The sequence below is a fragment of the Pecten maximus genome, chromosome 10 (genome assembly GCF_902652985.1).
Source record: "Pecten maximus chromosome 10, xPecMax1.1, whole genome shotgun sequence".
NCBI classification, from domain to species: Eukaryota; Metazoa; Mollusca; class Bivalvia; order Pectinida; family Pectinidae; genus Pecten; species Pecten maximus.
The window spans coordinates 20,071,587-20,089,601 of record NC_047024.1 but is presented as its reverse complement, the minus strand read 5'-3'; the positions used below and the strand labels follow the sequence as shown (position 1 = coordinate 20,089,601).

The window sequence follows — 18,015 nt, the reverse complement described above, 5'->3', positions numbered from 1 at the left end:
TGAAAATGTAACTTTTATCAATGAAACTGTAAATACTTTGAGTGAAATTTTCGTCGATGCCGCTAAACATGCTTTTGGTACTACCCAACCTATGACCAAACATTCCAATTTCAAAAAGCCATGGTTCACTAAAGATTGTAAATCAGCAAGACAGAATTACAGAAAAGCCAAAAGATTATATAAAAGGTATGGTGACCAAGTATTTAAAGAAGATTTATACGATAAGGAACGCAAATATCGTAAAACGCTGAAGTCATCAGTTACTGCACATAAAATTCAGATTAAAACGAAATTAAACAATTTAAGATCTAGAAACCCAAAAGAATATTGGAAAATATTAAACAAAGGTAGTCCTAGTAAGAAAAAAACATGTAAGGCAGATATCGAGGATCTCTACAATTATTTCAGTAAATATTTTAACCATAATGTTGAGGGAACTTATAATCATATATTTTCCAGTGAACAGCTCCAAGAGTTATCGAACCTGGGAGCCAATACTTGTTTAAATATACCTATATCTTCATCAGAAATATCAAAATGTATTTTTAGATTAAAAAACAATAAGGCTTTTGGTGAAGATCTAGTATGTAATGAATATATAAAATCTACTGCAGATATCATGCTACCATTATACGTCAAACTCTTTAATTATATATTCGACACTGGTAATATCCCAGATGTGTGGTTGATGGGCAATATTATACCAGTTTTTAAAAATAAAGGAGATATCCATGATGCTAATAATTACAGACCAATTACACTGGTAAGCTGTCTGGGTAAGTTATTTACAACCATTATCAATGAACGACTCACCAATTATGCAGATAGCATTGAACTTATACTAGAAAACCAAGCGGGATTTAGAAAACATCATTCTACAACTGATCATATTTTTTCACTCTATTCTTTAATTGAACTATCAAAACAATTCAAAAGTAAAATGTACTGTGCATTTATAGATTTTGAGAAAGCCTTCGACAGTGTCTGGAGATTAGGACTGTGGAACAAATTAATTACAAGTAATATAGGAGGGAAATGTTTTAAAGTCATAATTAATATGTACAATGGAATTAAGGCCAAAGTAATTAAAGGCGGTTCTGTCTCTAATATTTTTAATTGTAATTCCGGTGTAAGACAAGGGGAAAATTTGTCCCCATTTTTATTTCAATCTTTTTAAATGATCTAGAACATTTCTTAATATCACATGACTGTAGAGGTTTATCTAATTTGGCGGGAAAACTAGAGACAGAGCTACAAGTTTATCTCAAGTTGTATATAATGTTGTATGCCGATGATACCATTCTACTTGCAGAGTCAGTAGAAGATTTACAAACACAACTTAACGTATTTCACACCTACTCAAAATTGTGGCATCTTAAAGTTAACATTGACAAGACTAAGATAATGGTTTTTGGGAGAGGAACGGTGTCACGAAATATACAGTTCACCTATGATGGCAATAATTTAGAAATTGTGAAAAATTTTAAATATCTCGGGGTTTGTTTCACTAGAAATGGTTTTACACATTTGAATATCAAACAATTATATGAAAAAGGCCTTAGGGCCATGTATGGCGCTATTTCAAAATGCAGAAATCATAATCTGTCCATCGATTGTAAAATGGATATTTTTGATAAAGCAATCAAACCGATTATACTATATGGCTGTGAGGTTTGGGGGTTTTGTGACACCAAGCTCTTAGAACGTCTACATTTGAAATTCTGTAAACATATCCTTAGATTAAAAACATCTACACCAAACTTTATGATATATGGAGAATTGGGAAGGTTTCCATTAAGTATAAATATAAAAGTTCGTATGATTGGATTTTGGGCCAAAATGATGGTCTCAACTCATAATAAATTGAGCAACAAATTTTTCCAAATTTTAAGACATTATAATGCTCAATGGTCTAACTAAATTTAAAATATTTTTGAAGAATGTAATTTATTAGATGTTTTCGAAAACCATGAATTTACTAGTATACGCTGCTTAAAAAATACTGTTTTTCATACCCTAAGAAATTTGTTCATATGTAATTGGAAAAATGACGTTTTCAATTCTCAGAAAGGGACCAATTACAGAATTTATAAACATGATTTAAGTTTAGAAAAATATCTACTTGACCTCCCTCCTAAGCTAGCTAATTCCTATTGTAAATTTCGAACTTGTAACATTAAATTACCAATCGAATACGGAAGATGGAATAACATCCCAAGAGAAAATAGAATCTGTAGTCTGTGTAACCTGAATGAAATAGGAGACGAATTCCATTATCTATTTAAAGGGACATCACGGTAAAAACGTTTCAATTTTCAATGAATGTACGCCTTTTGTTCATTTCCAGTTATGTTTCTGTGCTGTCCCAATGTTCACAGTCGATCCTCATGTCCAGCTTGACCACTTGATTTAGTTGGGAATTGCAGCGATCATCAAATAGCATTAAACAGAAAAAAATATATATCTAGATACTATTATGAAAGACCAAGTACATTCAAATTTAATTTAATACACTTTTTAATTTTGTAGTAGACGATGAATTGAAATCACTTGTGAAATTAATTAAAGAAATAAGTATACGACTCAACAATATTTAAGATAATCTCTTGCTTAACAAATGTATCGATGTATTATATCATATGTCCTGTACAAATTTTGTATGTATATAATTCTCTACACTTTATATGTTTATGAGAATAAAATATTGTCATTGTCATTGTCATTGTCACTGCATGTCCATCAAGTGTTCTTAAAGCGATGTAGCTTATATCATTGCCCAGGATTGGGTATGGACCCGACTGCCCATGTCACATGAATGTATTGTCTGTCCATGCCTAGTACTTGTAGTCGTTGATTGTCCCAACTAGGGGTCTATGGCTATGTCATGATTGTATCAATTATTATACCTCTAAAAATACCGCTTCATCAATGGTGAGAGTAATTGGAGCTAATCATGGTAGCATGATTGTGATCTCATATTCATACCAATTAAGTGAGGTTGACATTGAAAAATAAAACAACTTTCACTTTACAAGTTCTTTTAAAAACATTGTTTATTTTTTAGTTTCTACAAAATCACATTTTAAAAAAGACTGACAATTAGACATGTTTATGATATGTAATATGTCATTTAAACGTCCCACATTGTATATAGTCAGGGAAGATAACTCTTACACGCAACTTTTTTGACCTGGTAGACGAAATTCGGCAGTCCGGAAAACTCGTAATCCGGACGATTTGGACTGGGAACGAAGGTGTTCGGATTATCGAGGGTCCACTGTAATTGTATCATTTGGTTACTACTCGAAACGGGCGTTGAAAGGGTCCATGTAATACCTAGATAGGGACTACCTGTTTCTAAGAAACAAGGGTTTGTTCACCAATCAGGGTCCCACAAGGGGTCTGTATTAACATAAAGCGTACATTGTTACATAAATATTTCAACAAAATACAATAATATTTTAAACTGAGAGCAGGTGAAGACAATTGTACACTGTTCTGAATGTTTCTTATTTTCGAAATGTTGTGACTATATTGACAACAGGGATGTGATATTCATTAATTTCCAATGGGTGGTATAGTCTACTATTTGATTGTAATCTCTTTTAATCTTTAACTTAATTGATCTGAAATATCATCCCGTATTTTTCTTGAAAGCCACGTGCATTCACCCAAAAATGGAGGTGGGTATACATTCTCGCTTTAATGAAAATCGACTATGATTTGCTCATGGACTCTTACTCCACACACAGATATATATATATAAACATTAAAATTCCTTTGTCTTTAGAGAACAAATGATAAGCTAAACTATTTCCACTAATTACATGTATGTAGCAATACCACAGGCGGGTTACAGTCCATTTATACAAAATTGAATCCCTTCTTTTCGTCCAGCACATTTTCCAGGCCAAATTCATCGAAAGGAAAAACAAAAAATAAATCTTCATTGGCGTTATGCAAGACTTGAAACGGACGTCGGACGACGGACATCGCAGTGTCGTTGTAGACACAAAGGTGCATTTATTTCATTGTACATGTATACACGCTTGCAGTACAGACATAAGTACAGTTACGTCTTCTATTTATAGTTAAACCAGGTAAGGATCAGTCCATAGTTTTAGTAATTTTCTGCTTTAGTAAAGTTCGTGTCATTTTAAAATAGACTGAACCCAAATTGGGTGAATCGACCTTATATACTTTTTTGTATTTTTATTCTTGCACAGGGATCACTCCCCTGTAGGAAGGGTGAACGACTCCCATTATGAGTTGACGTAAGGTTGATGAACTCGCTCTTACTGGGTCATACTGGGTCATAGCGGGTCGACAACGAGGTTGTTTCGATCTTTTAGGTCTATTACGTATTATATACAGCCGTTTTCTGCATAGCCAGTACAGGTATTCGGGCCTTTGGGTACACTAGAACGTCAATGGGCCAGAGGCCGATTAGTCCCGCATGATAAGGGTTCTGTGTCAGTTAAGCGGTTGGTGACATGAAATTTAAACGTCGTGGTATTTTAACAGGTTAATTAAGATATATGGGAGACCTAGATATTGAGTTGAACAACAACAAACTATGTATCTAGCCCATGTCTCTCTGGGCCGGTAGACAAATCGATTTTGCAGTATTTCAATGGAAACTACTGGTATTGTATAGTGTGAGATCCTGGTCAATATTTCACATTACAGCAAACTAACTCTTAATCATAATGATTTATTAACAAAGTAAACATTGCTTTTGTAGCCGAATTTACGTATCAACATAAATTAATAGTATTGATTTGTACACAGAGAGGTTTCATGAAAGATTCACGAAGGCGCTATGTACATTTCTGCTGAAGACGGCAGTTTTGTCGTGACCTATACACGCGGCGTTTAGAAATGGGCACACTGACCTGGCGTGGAATGTATGTGTTGTATTTATATCGACATAAATAATTATATCTACTAGATGGACTTAGTACAAGTATAGCTCACGGTCATACGGAACAGTTATATATAGAGCACTATATATATATCGCTTATATTTGAATATACATGTATATATATGTGTAGCGGCGAAGAGCTATTTCCTTGTAAGTACCAAGTAACCTAAAGACGGGGCCCAGCTAAGGATATCTTTAATTAAAAAAAGTACGACGTTAATGAATGAATACAAATACATCAATTCTTGTAGGTATTTTGATTACAGTGATTTAGTTATTTGATAATAATCAATAATCAATAATTCACAAATATTTAGAATAATGGCAAGCCTGGTGTTGTGGAAAAAAGAGGCATTTTATTATATTAATAACTTATTTTGATAACAAACTAAATGATTGCTATTAATAAATTTTTTTTTTTTCATCAACAGCTTGTCATACATCCCAAAACTGGTATATATGTATGTAATATATATATTCTACTTGTAATTCACATACCGGTTAGATTGACGTCATTAGGCATATACACAACAAAATCAATTGTCATCGTTATCTGTTGACCGGCAAGTATTATAAAACTTCACATAGGCCTAGATGATGTTCTCAACATTATTGAAATTCAGAAAATTCTTTATCTTAAAAAACAACATTGCAGATAAGAATGAAAGTTACTTCTATAAAAAAAATGTCTTAAATCAGGGAACGTTTTCCTTTGTAAAAATTAAGTTGAAGAAATCCCCTTAGTTACGGAGCGTTTGTTTACAAATACATGTAGTCTTATCAGACATCTTTGATAAACGAATTACGTCCAATATCAATTTTATGTGTTAATTTGAATTTGTATTTATATACAATGGCAAAATTGAAAAAAAAAATGTATTCCTCTTAAACGGATGTGAGTATTATATTACTAGTATATTGAAATTATATTCAATGACTTGAAATCAGTAAATTCCCCATCTAAATGTGTATTCCATTAATTTGTGTTTCTGGTGCCTACTGAATCCTACATCACCGTTGTCTCGCTATCTCTGGAACGGTTTATGTCTGAAAATATGGGAGGACGTAGGACGAATTCATTTCATTTGGATGCCCGAAGCGTGTCTGACGTAACAAAGTGATCGTATTGTACCTAAAATAGAGTTTACGTCGGAATGAGGGCACTTCACTCGCTGTCTCACAACTGGGATCGATCTATATTTCCCAGCCTCAATATCAGTTCTTCAAGTCGAGGCTAATGTCACCAGGTACAGAGTCTGGAGTTACTGATCCGATCAATTACTAGATTCGTGTTGTGTGCCGTATGACGTCACTATTTCCTTTTTTCTTCTGTGGATCACCAACATATGATACACGCGTAGCGCATGACACCAGAAAATGTAAATCTGGATATATGTATGTAAAATAGAGTAAGATAAGAGAAAACAGTTGAAAATATGTAAAATTGATCAAATATATAAGCATATATCACTACTATTCCACAAGCAATTAAAATGTATAAATAACGTTCTACAAGCCATTTAATGCCCACATAATCAAGCAGCAATATATATACATATAAGCAGTATATAATCAAACACTACATAATGTCCGTAATTTATTACAGTAAATTCTTATTTCTGTGATTTCGAAAATTAGGTTTGATTGGTAAAATAAATAAATAGATAAATAAATAAATAAAAACAACATATGCTATCTTATAGCATAAGTAAAGATACATATACATTTTGTATGTCTTAAATCATATCTTGCTCATGTTAGTTTGATAAAAGGAATAGATGAAAAAATAAATAGATAAATAAATAAATAAGAACAACAAAATATGAAATTTTATAGCATAAGTAAAAATACATATATACATTTTTGTATGTCTTAAAATATATGTGTATATATCTCGCTTAACATTACCAGAGGTCTCTGACATTACCTGTATTTTTAAATATCACGGAAGTAATTTGACATTTAAAACATGCAGGAGAAGCATATCTAACTTATCTCTGAGTGTTAAGTCCCAAAACGAGGCGGTTAGTGCATGTGGGTGAGTACAGTACAGAGGGGTTAGTAACGGTCGTTTAAGTGTAGTCCGATGAGACTAAATATAGTCACCGCATTTATAAAGTGGACCGGCCCATCCATTACACTCGCCAACACAATGGACTGAGCTAAGACTTCTAATAGTGATAATTGATAGAGGAAAACAAAATGGGCGATTGCAGAGAAGCGGACTGACAGATTTATAATGAATACCAGTAATGATTTACGTTAGAAATCAATCAGGTCATGGGGGAAACAAAAAAAGGCAAATTAGAATGAAATCTAGTAGTGATTGAACGCACCCACAAAATACTTATGAAAGAAAGAAAAAAAAAAAGAGAAAAAAATAAATAAAAAACAAAACAACGAAAACATTTAATGAAAAAAAAATACAAAATATTGTAGGGAAAAAACATACCCACAAAATAGATATGGTAGAAAAAAATAACATAAAACAAACATACACACACAAAATTTATGATATTGGAAAAAAATTAAAAATTAAACAAAAACAAACAAAAAATCCCACAAGATAGTTAGTACAGCTGCAGTTTATGAAATCAGAGCAAGGAGGAAAGGGGAACAGGCAAATCGAGTGAAAGCTTATGATATAAAACAATTATTTCACTTGAAAGCAAAAGGACACACAGGATAATGAACCATATTCTCCAATAATCTATCCGCGCAGAAAACATTGCCTCAACATTTCGAAAAATAATGTTTCTGCAATTCATGGTAATGACGTATCTGTTAAACAGCTAAGATTTAGAGTCACCTTTCGATTGAAATATAGTTTCAACATTTTCTTTTACCTACTTTTTAAAAATTAGTCTAGTAGGTATCATCAGATCAACGTGACCTCTCACATTGCGTTCAACGTGAAATATAATTATGGAGATTAAATTTCTTTACCAGGTAAGCTCACCTGTCCAATGTTTATGGACAGAACGTTATGTGGTTACACAGTACATAGGTTGACTATACAGTGGGACCTTGTTAACTCGAACTCGGATAACTCGAATACCCCGCTTAACTCGAAGTACCTCGCCGGTCCCGGCCGAATTCTCTCTTTATCTTAGTAAAATAAACTCGGATAATTCGAATTTGGATAACTCGAAAAACTCGGATAATACGAGTATGTTATACCTGTACTCCCCATCTGGATATTGACTCTTCTGTGATAGAAATATTCTAATCTGAGGTCACGAGGTCACGTGCTATGTACCTACTTAACTGTGTAAATCGGTGAAAGGCTGCTAAATGCGGTTAAGATTTTTTTTATCGGTTAGACAAAGTACGTCGTCGAAATGTTTGTATTCATTTATACCTAACAGTAAAATTACAAGACTTAATTGAATTAAATCATGAACCCAGTGTTCTTTTTCATTCAAATATGATTAACAGACACCGATTTTTATATCATGGTGTATTCATATAACATAAAGCATAGGCGTCTGCATCTAGTAAGTCGTTATAGAAACAAATATTAGCGCTAAATCATAATAGGTTTGAAGCTTACATGTTTTTTCTATAAATACTAACCAAATGCAGACGCTTGTGAATGAAGGTACACATGTTTTTGGAAGTTCTTAATTTCTATTTTCCTTTGACTTTGTATTATTCCATCTCCTAATGTATTCTCGAGCCTCCTGTTGTTGTTTTTCCTTTGACTTTATTGTATTCCATCCCCTAATCTATTCTCCGGTGTCTTGTTCTTTTATTTGACTTTGTTTCCATCTCCTAATGTATTCTCGGGTCTCTTGTTCTTATATTTCCTTTGACTTTGTAGTATTCCATCTCCTTATGTATTCTCGGACCTCTTATTGTTGTTTTTCCTTTGACTTTGTTGTATTATATCTCCTAATGTATTCTCTGACCTCTTATTGTTGTCGTTCTTTTGACTTTGTTGTATTATATCTCCTAATGTATTCTCTGACCTCTTATTGTTGTCGTTCCTTTGACTTTGTTGTATTCCATCTCCTATTGTATTCTCTGACCTCCTGTTCTGGTCTTTCCTCTGACTTTGTTGTATTCCATCTCCTAATGTATTCTCGGGCCTCCTGTTGTTCTTCCTTTAACGTTTTTGTATTCCATCTCCTAATGTATTCTCGAGCCTCCTGTATTTTCTTTTTAACTTTTTTGTATTCCATCTCCTATGTATTTTCGAGCCTCCTGTTTGTGTCTTCACTTTGACTTTCCAATCGCTTTGATTGTTGCGATATCAGTCACTTTTGTTGTATTTTGCATTGCTTTGTTGCGTTCTCATTCCTTGTTGTTGTCTGTCGTTTCGCTTCGTTGCGTTTTCAGTTGTTGTTGTCTCTCGTTTCGCTTTGTTGCGTTTTCAGTTCTTGTTGTTGTCTTTTGTTTTGTTTCGTTCTCAGTTTTTGTTGTTGTCTCTCGTTTCGTTTCGTTTAGTTCATAGTCCTTGCTGTTTCTCGTATTGCTTGGTTTCGTTCTCGTTCCTTGTTGCCAATTGTCTCGATTTGGCGCGTTCTTAGTTCTTGTTGTATCTCGTTTCGTTTTGTTGCGTTCTCCGTCCTTGTTGTTGTATCTCGTTTCGTTTTGTTGCGTTCTCCGTCCTTGTTGTTGTATCTCGTTTCGTTTTGTTTCGTTCTGAGTCCTTGTTGTTGTCTCTCGTTTTACGTTGTTTCGTTCTCAGTTCTGCTGTCTCTTGTTTTGCTTTGTTTCGTTCTAAGGTTTTGTTGTTGTCTTTCGTTTTGCTTTGATGAGTTCTCTGTCCTTGTTGTTGTCATTTGTTTTGCTTTGTTGCGTTCTCAGTCCTTGTTGTTGTCTCTCGCTTTGTTATGGTGCGTTGTCAGTCCTTGTTGCTGTCTCTCGTTTCGCTTTTATGCGCTCTCAGCCGTTGTTGTCTCTCGTGTCGTTTTATTGCGTTCACAGTCCTTGTTGTTGTCTCTTGCTTTGATGCCTTGTCGTTCCTTGTTGTCTCTCGTTTCGTTTTGGTGCGTTCTCAGGCATTGTTGTTTTCTCTCGTTTCGCTTCGTTTCATTCACAGTCCTTGTTGCTATCTGTCGTTTTGCTTTGATACGTTCTCAGTCCCTCTTGTTGTCTTTCCGTTGCTTCAGTCCGTTCTCAGGCCTTGCTGTTGTCTCTCGTTGTACTTTGGTACGTTCTCAGTCCTTGTTGCCGTCTCTCGTTTCGCTTTGTTGCGTTCTCTGTCCTTGTTGTTGTTTCTCGTTTCGCTTTCATGCTTTCTCAGTCCTTGCTTTTTTTGCTTGAGTACGTTCTCCGTTACTCTTATTGTCTTTCCTTTTACTTAAATACGTTTTCATTTCCTCTTGTTGTCTTCCTTTTACTTTGGTATGCTCTCAGTTCCTCTTGTTGTCTTTTGCTTTGCTTTGGTGCGTTCTCAGTCCTTGATGTTGTTTCTCGTTTCGCTTTGATCGGTTCTCAAACCTTGTTATTGTCTCTCGTTTTGCTTTGATACGTTCCCAGTTCCTCTTGTTGTCTCTCGTTTTACTTTGGTGCGTTCTCATTTCCTCTTGTTGTCTTTCCTTTTGGTTTCGTGCGTTCTCAGTCTTTTTTTGTCTTTTTTATTTAAAAAATTTTGTTTTTGCTTTAGTACGTTCTCAGTTACTCTTATTGTCTTTTCTTTTGCTGTGGTATGTTCTCATTTCTTGTTGCCGTCTCTCGTTTCGCTTTGTTGCGTTCTCTGTCCTTGTTGTTGTCTCTCGTTTTCCTTTGATACGTTCTCAGTTCCTCTTGTTATCTTTGCTTTTGGTTTCGTGCGTTCTCAGTTCTTGTTGTTTCGCGTTTTGCTTTAGTATATTCTCAGTTCCACTTGTTGTCTTTACTTTTACCTTAGTATGCTCTCAGTTCTTGTTGTCGTCTCTCGTTTCGCTTTGTTGCGTTCTATGTCCTTGTTGCTGTCTCTCGTTTAGCTTTGATACGTTCTCAGTTCCTCTTGCTATCTTTGCTTTTTGTTTCGTGCGTTCTGAGTCCTTGTTGTTGTCTCTCATTTTACGTTGTTTCGTTTTCAGTTCTGTTGTCTTTTGTTTTGCTTTGTTGCGTTCTCATTCCTTGTTGTTGTCTGTCGTTTCGCTTCGTTGCGTTTTCAGTTGTTGTTGTCTCTCGTTTCGCTTTGTTGCGTTTTCAGTTCTTGTTGTTGTCTTTTGTTTTGTTTCGTTCTCAGTTTTTGTTGTTGTCTCTCGTTTCGTTTCGTTTAGTTCATAGTCCTTGTTGTTTTCTCTCCTTTTGCTTTGGTGCGTTCTCAGATCTTGTTGTTGTCTCTCGTTTCGCTTCGTTACGTTTTCAGTTGTTGTTGTTTTTGTCTCTCGTTTCGATTTGTTGCGTTCTCAGTTCTTGTTGTTGTCTATTGTTTTGGTTTGTTGTGTTCTCAGTCCCTGTTGTTGTCTCTCGTTACGCTTTGGTGCGTTCACAGTCCTTGTTATTGTCATTTATTTTACGTTGTTTCATTCTCAGTTCTTGTTGCTGTTTCTCGTATTGCTTGGTTTCGTTCTCGTTCCTTGTTGCCAATTGTCTCGATTTGGCGCGTTCTTAGTTCTTGTTGTATCTCGTTTCGTTTTGTTGCGTTCTCCGTCCTTGTTGTTGTATCTCGTTTCGTTTTGTTGCGTTCTCCGTCCTTGTTGTTGTATCTCGTTTCGTTTTGTTTCGTTCTGAGTCCTGTTGTTGTCTGTTTTTCGTCTTTGTTCCTTTCGTTTGCGTTCTTGTTTTGTTTGTCTCGTTTGTTTTTGGTTGTCCTTCTTGTTTGTTTGTTTGTTTGTTGCGTTCTCTTTTGTTGTTGTTTTCGTTTTTTTGTTCTCTGTCCTTGTTGTTGTCTCTCGTTTGTTTTTCGTTTCAGTTCTGTTGGTCTCTCGTTTTGTTTGTCTTGTCAGCTTTTGTTGTCTCTTGTTTTGTTTGGTCTCTGTCCTTTGTTTGTCTTCTTGCTTGTTGTTTCCTCAGTCTTGTTGTCGTTCCTTTTTTTGTGCTTGTCGTTCCTTGTTGTCTTCGTTTTCTTTTGTTCGTTTTCCTTTTGTTTCTGTCTTTTCTGCTTCGTTGTTGTTATCTTTTGTCCTGTCTTTTTTTTGATCTTTCTCCGTCTGCTTGTGTCTTGTTTTTTGTCGTTCCTCTCTTGCTCCTTGTTTGCTCTTTGCGTTTTGCTTGTGCCTTGTTGCTTTGTTTCTTTTCCTTGTTGCTCTTCTCAGTCCTTGTTTTTTTTCTTGTCTTGTCTTCTCTTCTTTTGCCTTTCTTTCCTTTTCTTTCGTTTCTTGTCCTTTTGTTTCTTTTCTTTTCTCTTTCCTCTTGTTGTCTTTTTTGGTTTGTTTCGTCTTTCTTCTTTCTTTTGCTTTCTCGTTTCGCTTTCTCTGGTTTCTTTTCTTTGTTTGCTCTCAGTTCCTTGTGCTTTGTTTGCTTCTCGTTCTTTTTGTTCTTCTCGTTTCCTTTTGTCCTCTTTTACTTGTTTGTCTTTCTTTTGTTTGGTCTTTCCTTTTTTTTCTGTCGTTTTATTTTTTTTTTTGTTTTTTTTTTTATATTCTTTTGTTTTGTGTTAGTCTTCTCTTTCTTTTTTTGTTTGTTTTGTTGTTCTCTATTCTTTTCCTTTCTTTTGCTTTTTTCTCTTTCTGTTTTTTCTTCTTTTTTCTTTGTTTGGTTTTTCGTTCTCGTTGTTTGTTTCGTTTCTTTGTCGTTTCACTTTGTTTCTTTGCTTTTCTTAGATCTCCTTCTTGTTGTTTCCGTTTTCTTTGTTTTTCAGTTCTTGTTGTGTCTCTCTCTTTAGTTGCTTCGTTCTTTCCTTTTCTGTTCTCTTTTTGTTTGTTCTCTGTTTTGTTTTCTTCTTTTGTTTACGTGTTCTTTTCTTGTTTTGTCTTGTTTTGTTTTTTGTTTCGCTTCATCTTTTCGAGTCCTCTTTTTTGCTTTTGTCTCCGTTTCCATTAGTCTTTCTTTTCTTTCGTTTTCTTTCTCTTTGTTCTTCCTTTTTTGTTGTTGTTTCTCTTTGTCTTTGTTGTTTGTTGCTTCTTCCTTTGCATTTGTTTTTTTCGCTTTTCGTTCGTTAACCTTGTTTTGTTTCTGTTGTTTGTTCGTTCCTTCCTTTGTTTCTTCTTTGTTTGTGCGTTTCATTTCTCTTTTGTCCTTTTTTTGTTTCTTTCTTTGTTTTCTGTTTTTTTATTTTTTATGTTTTCTTTGTTTCGTCTTTTTGTTTTTCTTTTGCTGTGTTTGTCTCTCTTTTCTTGTTTTATTTCTGTTTCTTTCTTCTTTCTTTTCTTTTAGTTTTGTTCTTTTGTTGTTTTGCTTTGTTGTTCTCAGTCTTCTTGTTGTTTTCTTTTCTTTTCGTTCCTCTTGTTCTCTTGTCTTGTTGTTTTTGTTGTTCTGTTCTTTCTGTTGTCCTTTGTTTTGTCTTTTTTTTTGTCGTTCTGATTCTTTTGTCTTTCTTTACTTGTTCTTTCAGTTTTTCTTTTGTTTGCTTTCGTTTCGTTTTTTGTCTTTCGTTTTCGTTTTCTTTTTTTGTTCTTCGTTTTGCTTTTCGTTTTCTGTCTTTTTTTGTTTCTGTTTTTTTGTTCCTTTCTTTTTTCTTTTGTTTTTTTGTTTTCTCTCTTTTCGTTTGTTGGTCTCTTTGTTTTGTTTGTTGCGTTCTCTTCTTGTTTTGTCTTCGTTTGTTTCGTTTTTTCTGTTGTTTGTTCTCGTTTGTTTTGTTTTTTCTTTTGTTTGTTTTTTTGTTTTTCTCTTGTTGTTTTGTTGTTTGGTGTCTCTGTTCTTTTGTTTTTTCTTGTTTTCTTCTTTGTTGTTTTCTCGTCTTTGTTTCTTTGTGCTTTCGTCATTCCTTGTGCTGTTTCTTTCTTTTGTTCTTTGTTCTTTGTTTTGCGTCTTGTTTGTTTTTCCCGTTCGTTTATTCGTTTGCTCTCATTTTTTGTTTTTTCGTTTTTGTTTGTTTCGTTTCGTCCTTGTTTTGTTCTCGTTACGCTTTTGTTCTTGTCTCTTTGTTTTGTTTTCTTGTTTTTTCTTGTGTTTTTCTTTTTCGTCTTGTTTTGTTTTTTGTTGTCTTTGTTGCTTTTCGTTCTCGTCTTGTTCTCTTTGTCTTCGTTGGCTTTTTGTCTCCTGTTGTTTCTTCGTTTTTTGCGTTCGTCCTTGTCTTGTTTGTTTCGTTTTCGTCCTTGTGTTGCGTTCTCGTCTTGTTGTCGTTTTCGTTCTTTCTTTTGTGCGTTTGCTTGTTTGTTGTTCGTTTCTTCTCGTTTGTTTTTCGTCTTGCTTTCTTTCTTTGCTTCCTTTGCTCTTCTGCTTTGTCTTCTCTTCTTTGTTTGTTCTCTTTTGTGTTCTCGTTGCTTTTCTTTCGTTTTTTTTTTGTTTTCGTTCCGTTCTGTTTGTTTCCTTTTTTCTTTTGCTTTTTGTTTTTCAGTTTCTTTCTTTTTCTTTTCGTTTTTTCTGGTTGTTTGTTTCGTCTGTTCGTTTCCTTTGTTGTCTGTTTCGTTCGCTTTTTCGCTTTTCTTGTTTGTTCTTCTTTTGTTCGTTTCAGTTTTGGTTGTTTGTCTCTTTGCTTTTGTTTCGTTCTTGTGTTTCCTCTTTTTCTTTGTTGGTTCTCATTTGTTGTTTTTCTCGTTTTTTTTTCTTCTTGTTTGTCTTTTTTTTTTGTTTTCGTTCTCTTCTTTGTTGTCTTTCTTGTCGTTTGTGTTCTTGTTTGTTGTTTGTTTTGTTTCGTTTGTTTCGTTCCTCTTGTTTTCTTCTTGTTCGTTTCTTTGCTTTCTCATTTCTTGTTGTTTCTGTCTTGTTTCTTTTGCTTTTTCTAGTCCTCTTTTAGTTTGTTTAGTTCGTTCTTTCTTTTTGTTTTCGTTTTCTTTGTTGTTCATTGTCTTGTTTCTTCTTTGTTCTTGTTGTTGTTCTCTCTTGTTTGTTGCTTTCTGTTCGTTTGTTGTCGTTCTTTCTGTCTTGTATCTTTGTTTGTTTTTTCGTTGTCTTTGGTTTTTCTTCTCTTATTTGTTTTTCTGTCTTTTTGTTCTTGTCTTTCGTTTTTTCTTTTTCTTTGTTGCTTTCATGTTTTGCTTTGTCTTTCGTTTTGTTTTGTGTCGTTTCTTGTTTGTTTTGTTTTTTGTTGTTTCGTTTGTTTTTTGTTTTTTTTGTTTGTGTTTCTCTCTTGTTGTCTTCCTCTTTTCTTGTATTCTCAGTTTTTTGCTTCTGTTTTTTTTTTCGTTTGTTCTGTTTGTTGTTCTTTTCTTTGGTTTTGTTCCTCTTGTTTCTGTTGCTTTGGTTGTTCGTTCGTTTTTGTTTCGTTTTTTTTCGTTCTGTTGCTGTTTCATTCTTGTTTTTCGTGTCTTGTTGTTTTCGTTTCGTTTTCTTCTTGTTGCTTTCGTTCTTGTTGTCTGTCTTGCTTGTTCGTCTTTCTTTGCTTGGTTCTTCTCTTTGTTGTTTCTGTTTTGTTTTTGGTTTCGTTTCCTTGTTTGTTTCTTCGTTTGTTGTTTGTTCTTTTTGTGTTTGTTTGCTTTGTTTTGTTCTAGTTTTGTTTTGTCTTTTTTTCTTTGTTTTCTTTGCTTTGTCTTGTTTGCTTGTTTTCTTCTTGTTTTGTTTCTTTTTCTTTTGTTTGTCCTCCTTGTTGCTTCTTCGTTTTCTTTATGTTCTCGTCCGTTTGTTTTCGTGTCGTTTATTGCGTTCAGTCTCTCGTTTTGTTGTGTTCGTCCTTGTGTCTTTTTCTTTGTTTCGTTTCGTTTCTTGTTTTTTTTCTTTTCTTTTTCTTTTCCTCTTTGCTTTCTCTTCTTTTTTGCTTTGTTTCCGTTACCTTTTTTCTTTCTTTGTTTCATCCTTTTTTGCCTTTCTGTTGTTCTTTTCTTTTGTTTCTTTGCTTGTTGCGTCTTCTGTTTGTTTGCGTTTTTGTCCTTTTACGTTTTTTCGTTTGCTTTCATGTTTCCTATCTTGTTTTCTCTGTCTCGTTCTTGTTGCTCCTTTCTTGTTGTTTCCTTTTATTTCGTTCCAGTCTTTTGTTTTTCTTTTACTTGTATTTCTATTCTCTTTTGTTTTCTTTGTTTGTGCGTTCTTGTTCCTTTTTTTGTTTTCCGTTTCGCTTTTGTTCGTTCTGATCCTTGTTTTTCTCTCGTTTTCTTTGTTTCTTTCCTTTGTTTCTTCTTTTTTTGTGCGTTTTCTTTCTTTGTTGTTTTTTTTTTTGTTCTCTTTTTTTCTTTCTTTTGTATTTGTTTTGTTTCGTTCTCTTGATTTCTCTGCCTTGTTGTCATTTGTTTTGCTTTGTTGCGTTCTCAGTCCTTGTTGTTGTCTCTCGCTTTGTTATGGTGCGTTGTCAGTCCTTGTTGCTGTCTCTCGTTTCGCTTTTATGCGCTCTCAGCCGTTGTTGTCTCTCGTGTCGTTTTATTGCGTTCACAGTCCTTGTTGTTGTCTCTTGCTTTGATGCCTTGTCGTTCCTTGTTGTCTCTCGTTTCGTTTTGGTGCGTTCTCAGGCATTGTTGTTTTCTCTCGTTTCGCTTCGTTTCATTCACAGTCCTTGTTGCTATCTGTCGTTTTGCTTTGATACGTTCTCAGTCCCTCTTGTTGTCTTTCCGTTGCTTCAGTCCGTTCTCAGGCCTTGCTGTTGTCTCTCGTTGTACTTTGGTACGTTCTCAGTCCTTGTTGCCGTCTCTCGTTTCGCTTTGTTGCGTTCTCTGTCCTTGTTGTTGTTTCTCGTTTCGCTTTCATGCTTTCTCAGTCCTTGCTTTTTTTGCTTGAGTACGTTCTCCGTTACTCTTATTGCCTTTCCTTTTACTTAAATACGTTTCCTCTTGTTGTCTTCCTTTTACTTTGGTATGCTCTCAGTTCCTCTTGTTGTCTTTTGCTTTGCTTTGGTGCGTTCTCAGTCCTTGATGTTGTTTCTCGTTTCGCTTTGATCGGTTCTCAAACCTTGTTATTGTCTCTCGTTTTGCTTTGATACGTTCCCAGTTCCTCTTGTTGTCTCTCGTTTTACTTTGGTGCGTTCTCATTTCCTCTTGTTGTCTTTCCTTTTGGTTTCGTGCGTTCTCAGTCTTTTTTTGTCTTTTTTATTTAAAAAATTTTGTTTTTGCTTTAGTACGTTCTCAGTTACTCTTATTGTCTTTTCTTTTGCTGTGGTATGTTCTCATTTCTTGTTGCCGTCTCTCGTTTCGCTTTGTTGCGTTCTCTGTCCTTGTTGTTGTCTCTCGTTTTCCTTTGATACGTTCTCAGTTCCTCTTGTTATCTTTGCTTTTGGTTTCGTGCGTTCTCAGTTCTTGTTGTTTCGCGTTTTGCTTTAGTATATTCTCAGTTCCATTTGTTGTCTTTACTTTTACCTTAGTATGCTCTCAGTTCTTGTTGTCGTTTCTCGTTTCGCTTTGTTGCGTTCTATGTCCTTGTTGTTGTCTCTCGTTTAGCTTTGATACGTTCTCAGTCCCTCTTGCTATCTTTGCTTTTTGTTTCGTGCGTTCTGAGTCCTTGTTGTTGTCTCTCATTTTACGTTGTTTCGTTTTCAGTTCTGTTGTCTTTTGTTTTGCTTCGTTTCGTTCTCTGTCCTTGTTGCTGTCTCTCGTTTTACTTTGGTACGTTCTCATTTCCTCTTGTTGTCTTTCCTTTTGATTTCGTGCGTTCTCAGTTTTTGCTTTCCTTTTGATTATTTCTTTTTAATTTAATTTAATTTAATTTATTTTATTATTTATTTATTTATTTATTTATTTTTTGCTTTAGTACGTTCTCAGTTACTCTTATTGTCTTTCCTTTTACGTTGGTACGTTTTCATTTCTTCTTGTTGTATTTCCGTATGTTCTAAGGCCTTGTTGCTGTCTCCCTTTTTGCTTTAGTGCGTTCTCAGTTCTCATCTAGTGTTGTTTTTCCGTTTGCTTCGGTGCGTTCCAGTCCTTGTTATACCCCCGCAACGAAGTTAGGGGGGGGGGGGGGGGGGGGGGGGGGGGGGGGGGGGGGGGGGGGGTATACTGGAATCAGGTTGTCTGTCCGTCCGTCCATCCGTCTGTCTGTAGACGCATTTTGTCCGGACAACTCCTCCTAAACCAATGGGCCAATTCCGATGAAACTTCACACAAATATTAATGATCATGTGTAGATGTGCATGCCACTTTATTTTTCTCAAAATTATGGTTTCTATGGCAACTGGTCACTATAAACAGGT

General features: G+C 34.8%; 2 protein-coding genes across 2 annotated transcripts; both read right to left on the bottom strand.

Moving 5' to 3' along the window:
• Positions 1-12,117: 12,117 nt before the first annotated feature.
• On the bottom strand, positions 12,118-13,031 carry LOC117336575 (nucleolar protein 58-like). The gene is made up of 2 exons (XM_033897186.1): positions 12,695-13,031; positions 12,118-12,410 (listed from the first exon to the last, which is right to left on the bottom strand). The coding sequence occupies exons 1-2, from the start codon at positions 13,029-13,031 to the stop codon at positions 12,118-12,120; spliced, it is 630 nt and encodes a 209-aa protein (XP_033753077.1).
• A 324-nt stretch (positions 13,032-13,355) lies between these two features.
• On the bottom strand, positions 13,356-16,580 carry LOC117336574 (vicilin-like seed storage protein At2g18540). Its single transcript, XM_033897184.1, has 5 exons — positions 16,493-16,580; positions 15,676-15,853; positions 15,076-15,381; positions 14,646-14,837; positions 13,356-13,578 (listed from the first exon to the last, which is right to left on the bottom strand). The coding sequence occupies exons 1-5, from the start codon at positions 16,578-16,580 to the stop codon at positions 13,356-13,358; spliced, it is 987 nt and encodes a 328-aa protein (XP_033753075.1).
• Positions 16,581-18,015: the final 1,435 nt, after the last annotated feature.

What these genes read in the sequence shown, in the direction of transcription:
- LOC117336575 (XM_033897186.1), bottom strand. Translation starts at nt 13,031, where the DNA reads ATGAAACGCACAAACAAAGAAGAAACAAAGGAAGGAACGAACAAACAA. An exon ending in ACAGAAAAGGAAAGAACGAA is followed by an intron (nt 12,411 to 12,694) that starts GCAACTAAAGAG and finishes ATAAAACGACAG; the next exon opens with AAAAAAAAGGAAAGACCAAA.
- LOC117336574 (XM_033897184.1), bottom strand. Translation starts at nt 16,580, where the DNA reads ATGAAAGCGAAACGAGAAACAACAACAAGGACAGAGAACGCAACAAAG. An exon ending in GAAACAAAGAAAGAAAAAAG is followed by an intron (nt 15,382 to 15,675) that starts GTAACGGAAACA and finishes AACAAAACAAAG; the next exon opens with CAAACAAACACAAAAAGAAC. An exon ending in AAACAACAAGAAATGAGAAA is followed by an intron (nt 13,579 to 14,645) that starts GCAAAGAAACGA and finishes AACAAACAACAG; the next exon opens with AAAAAACGAAACAAACGAAG.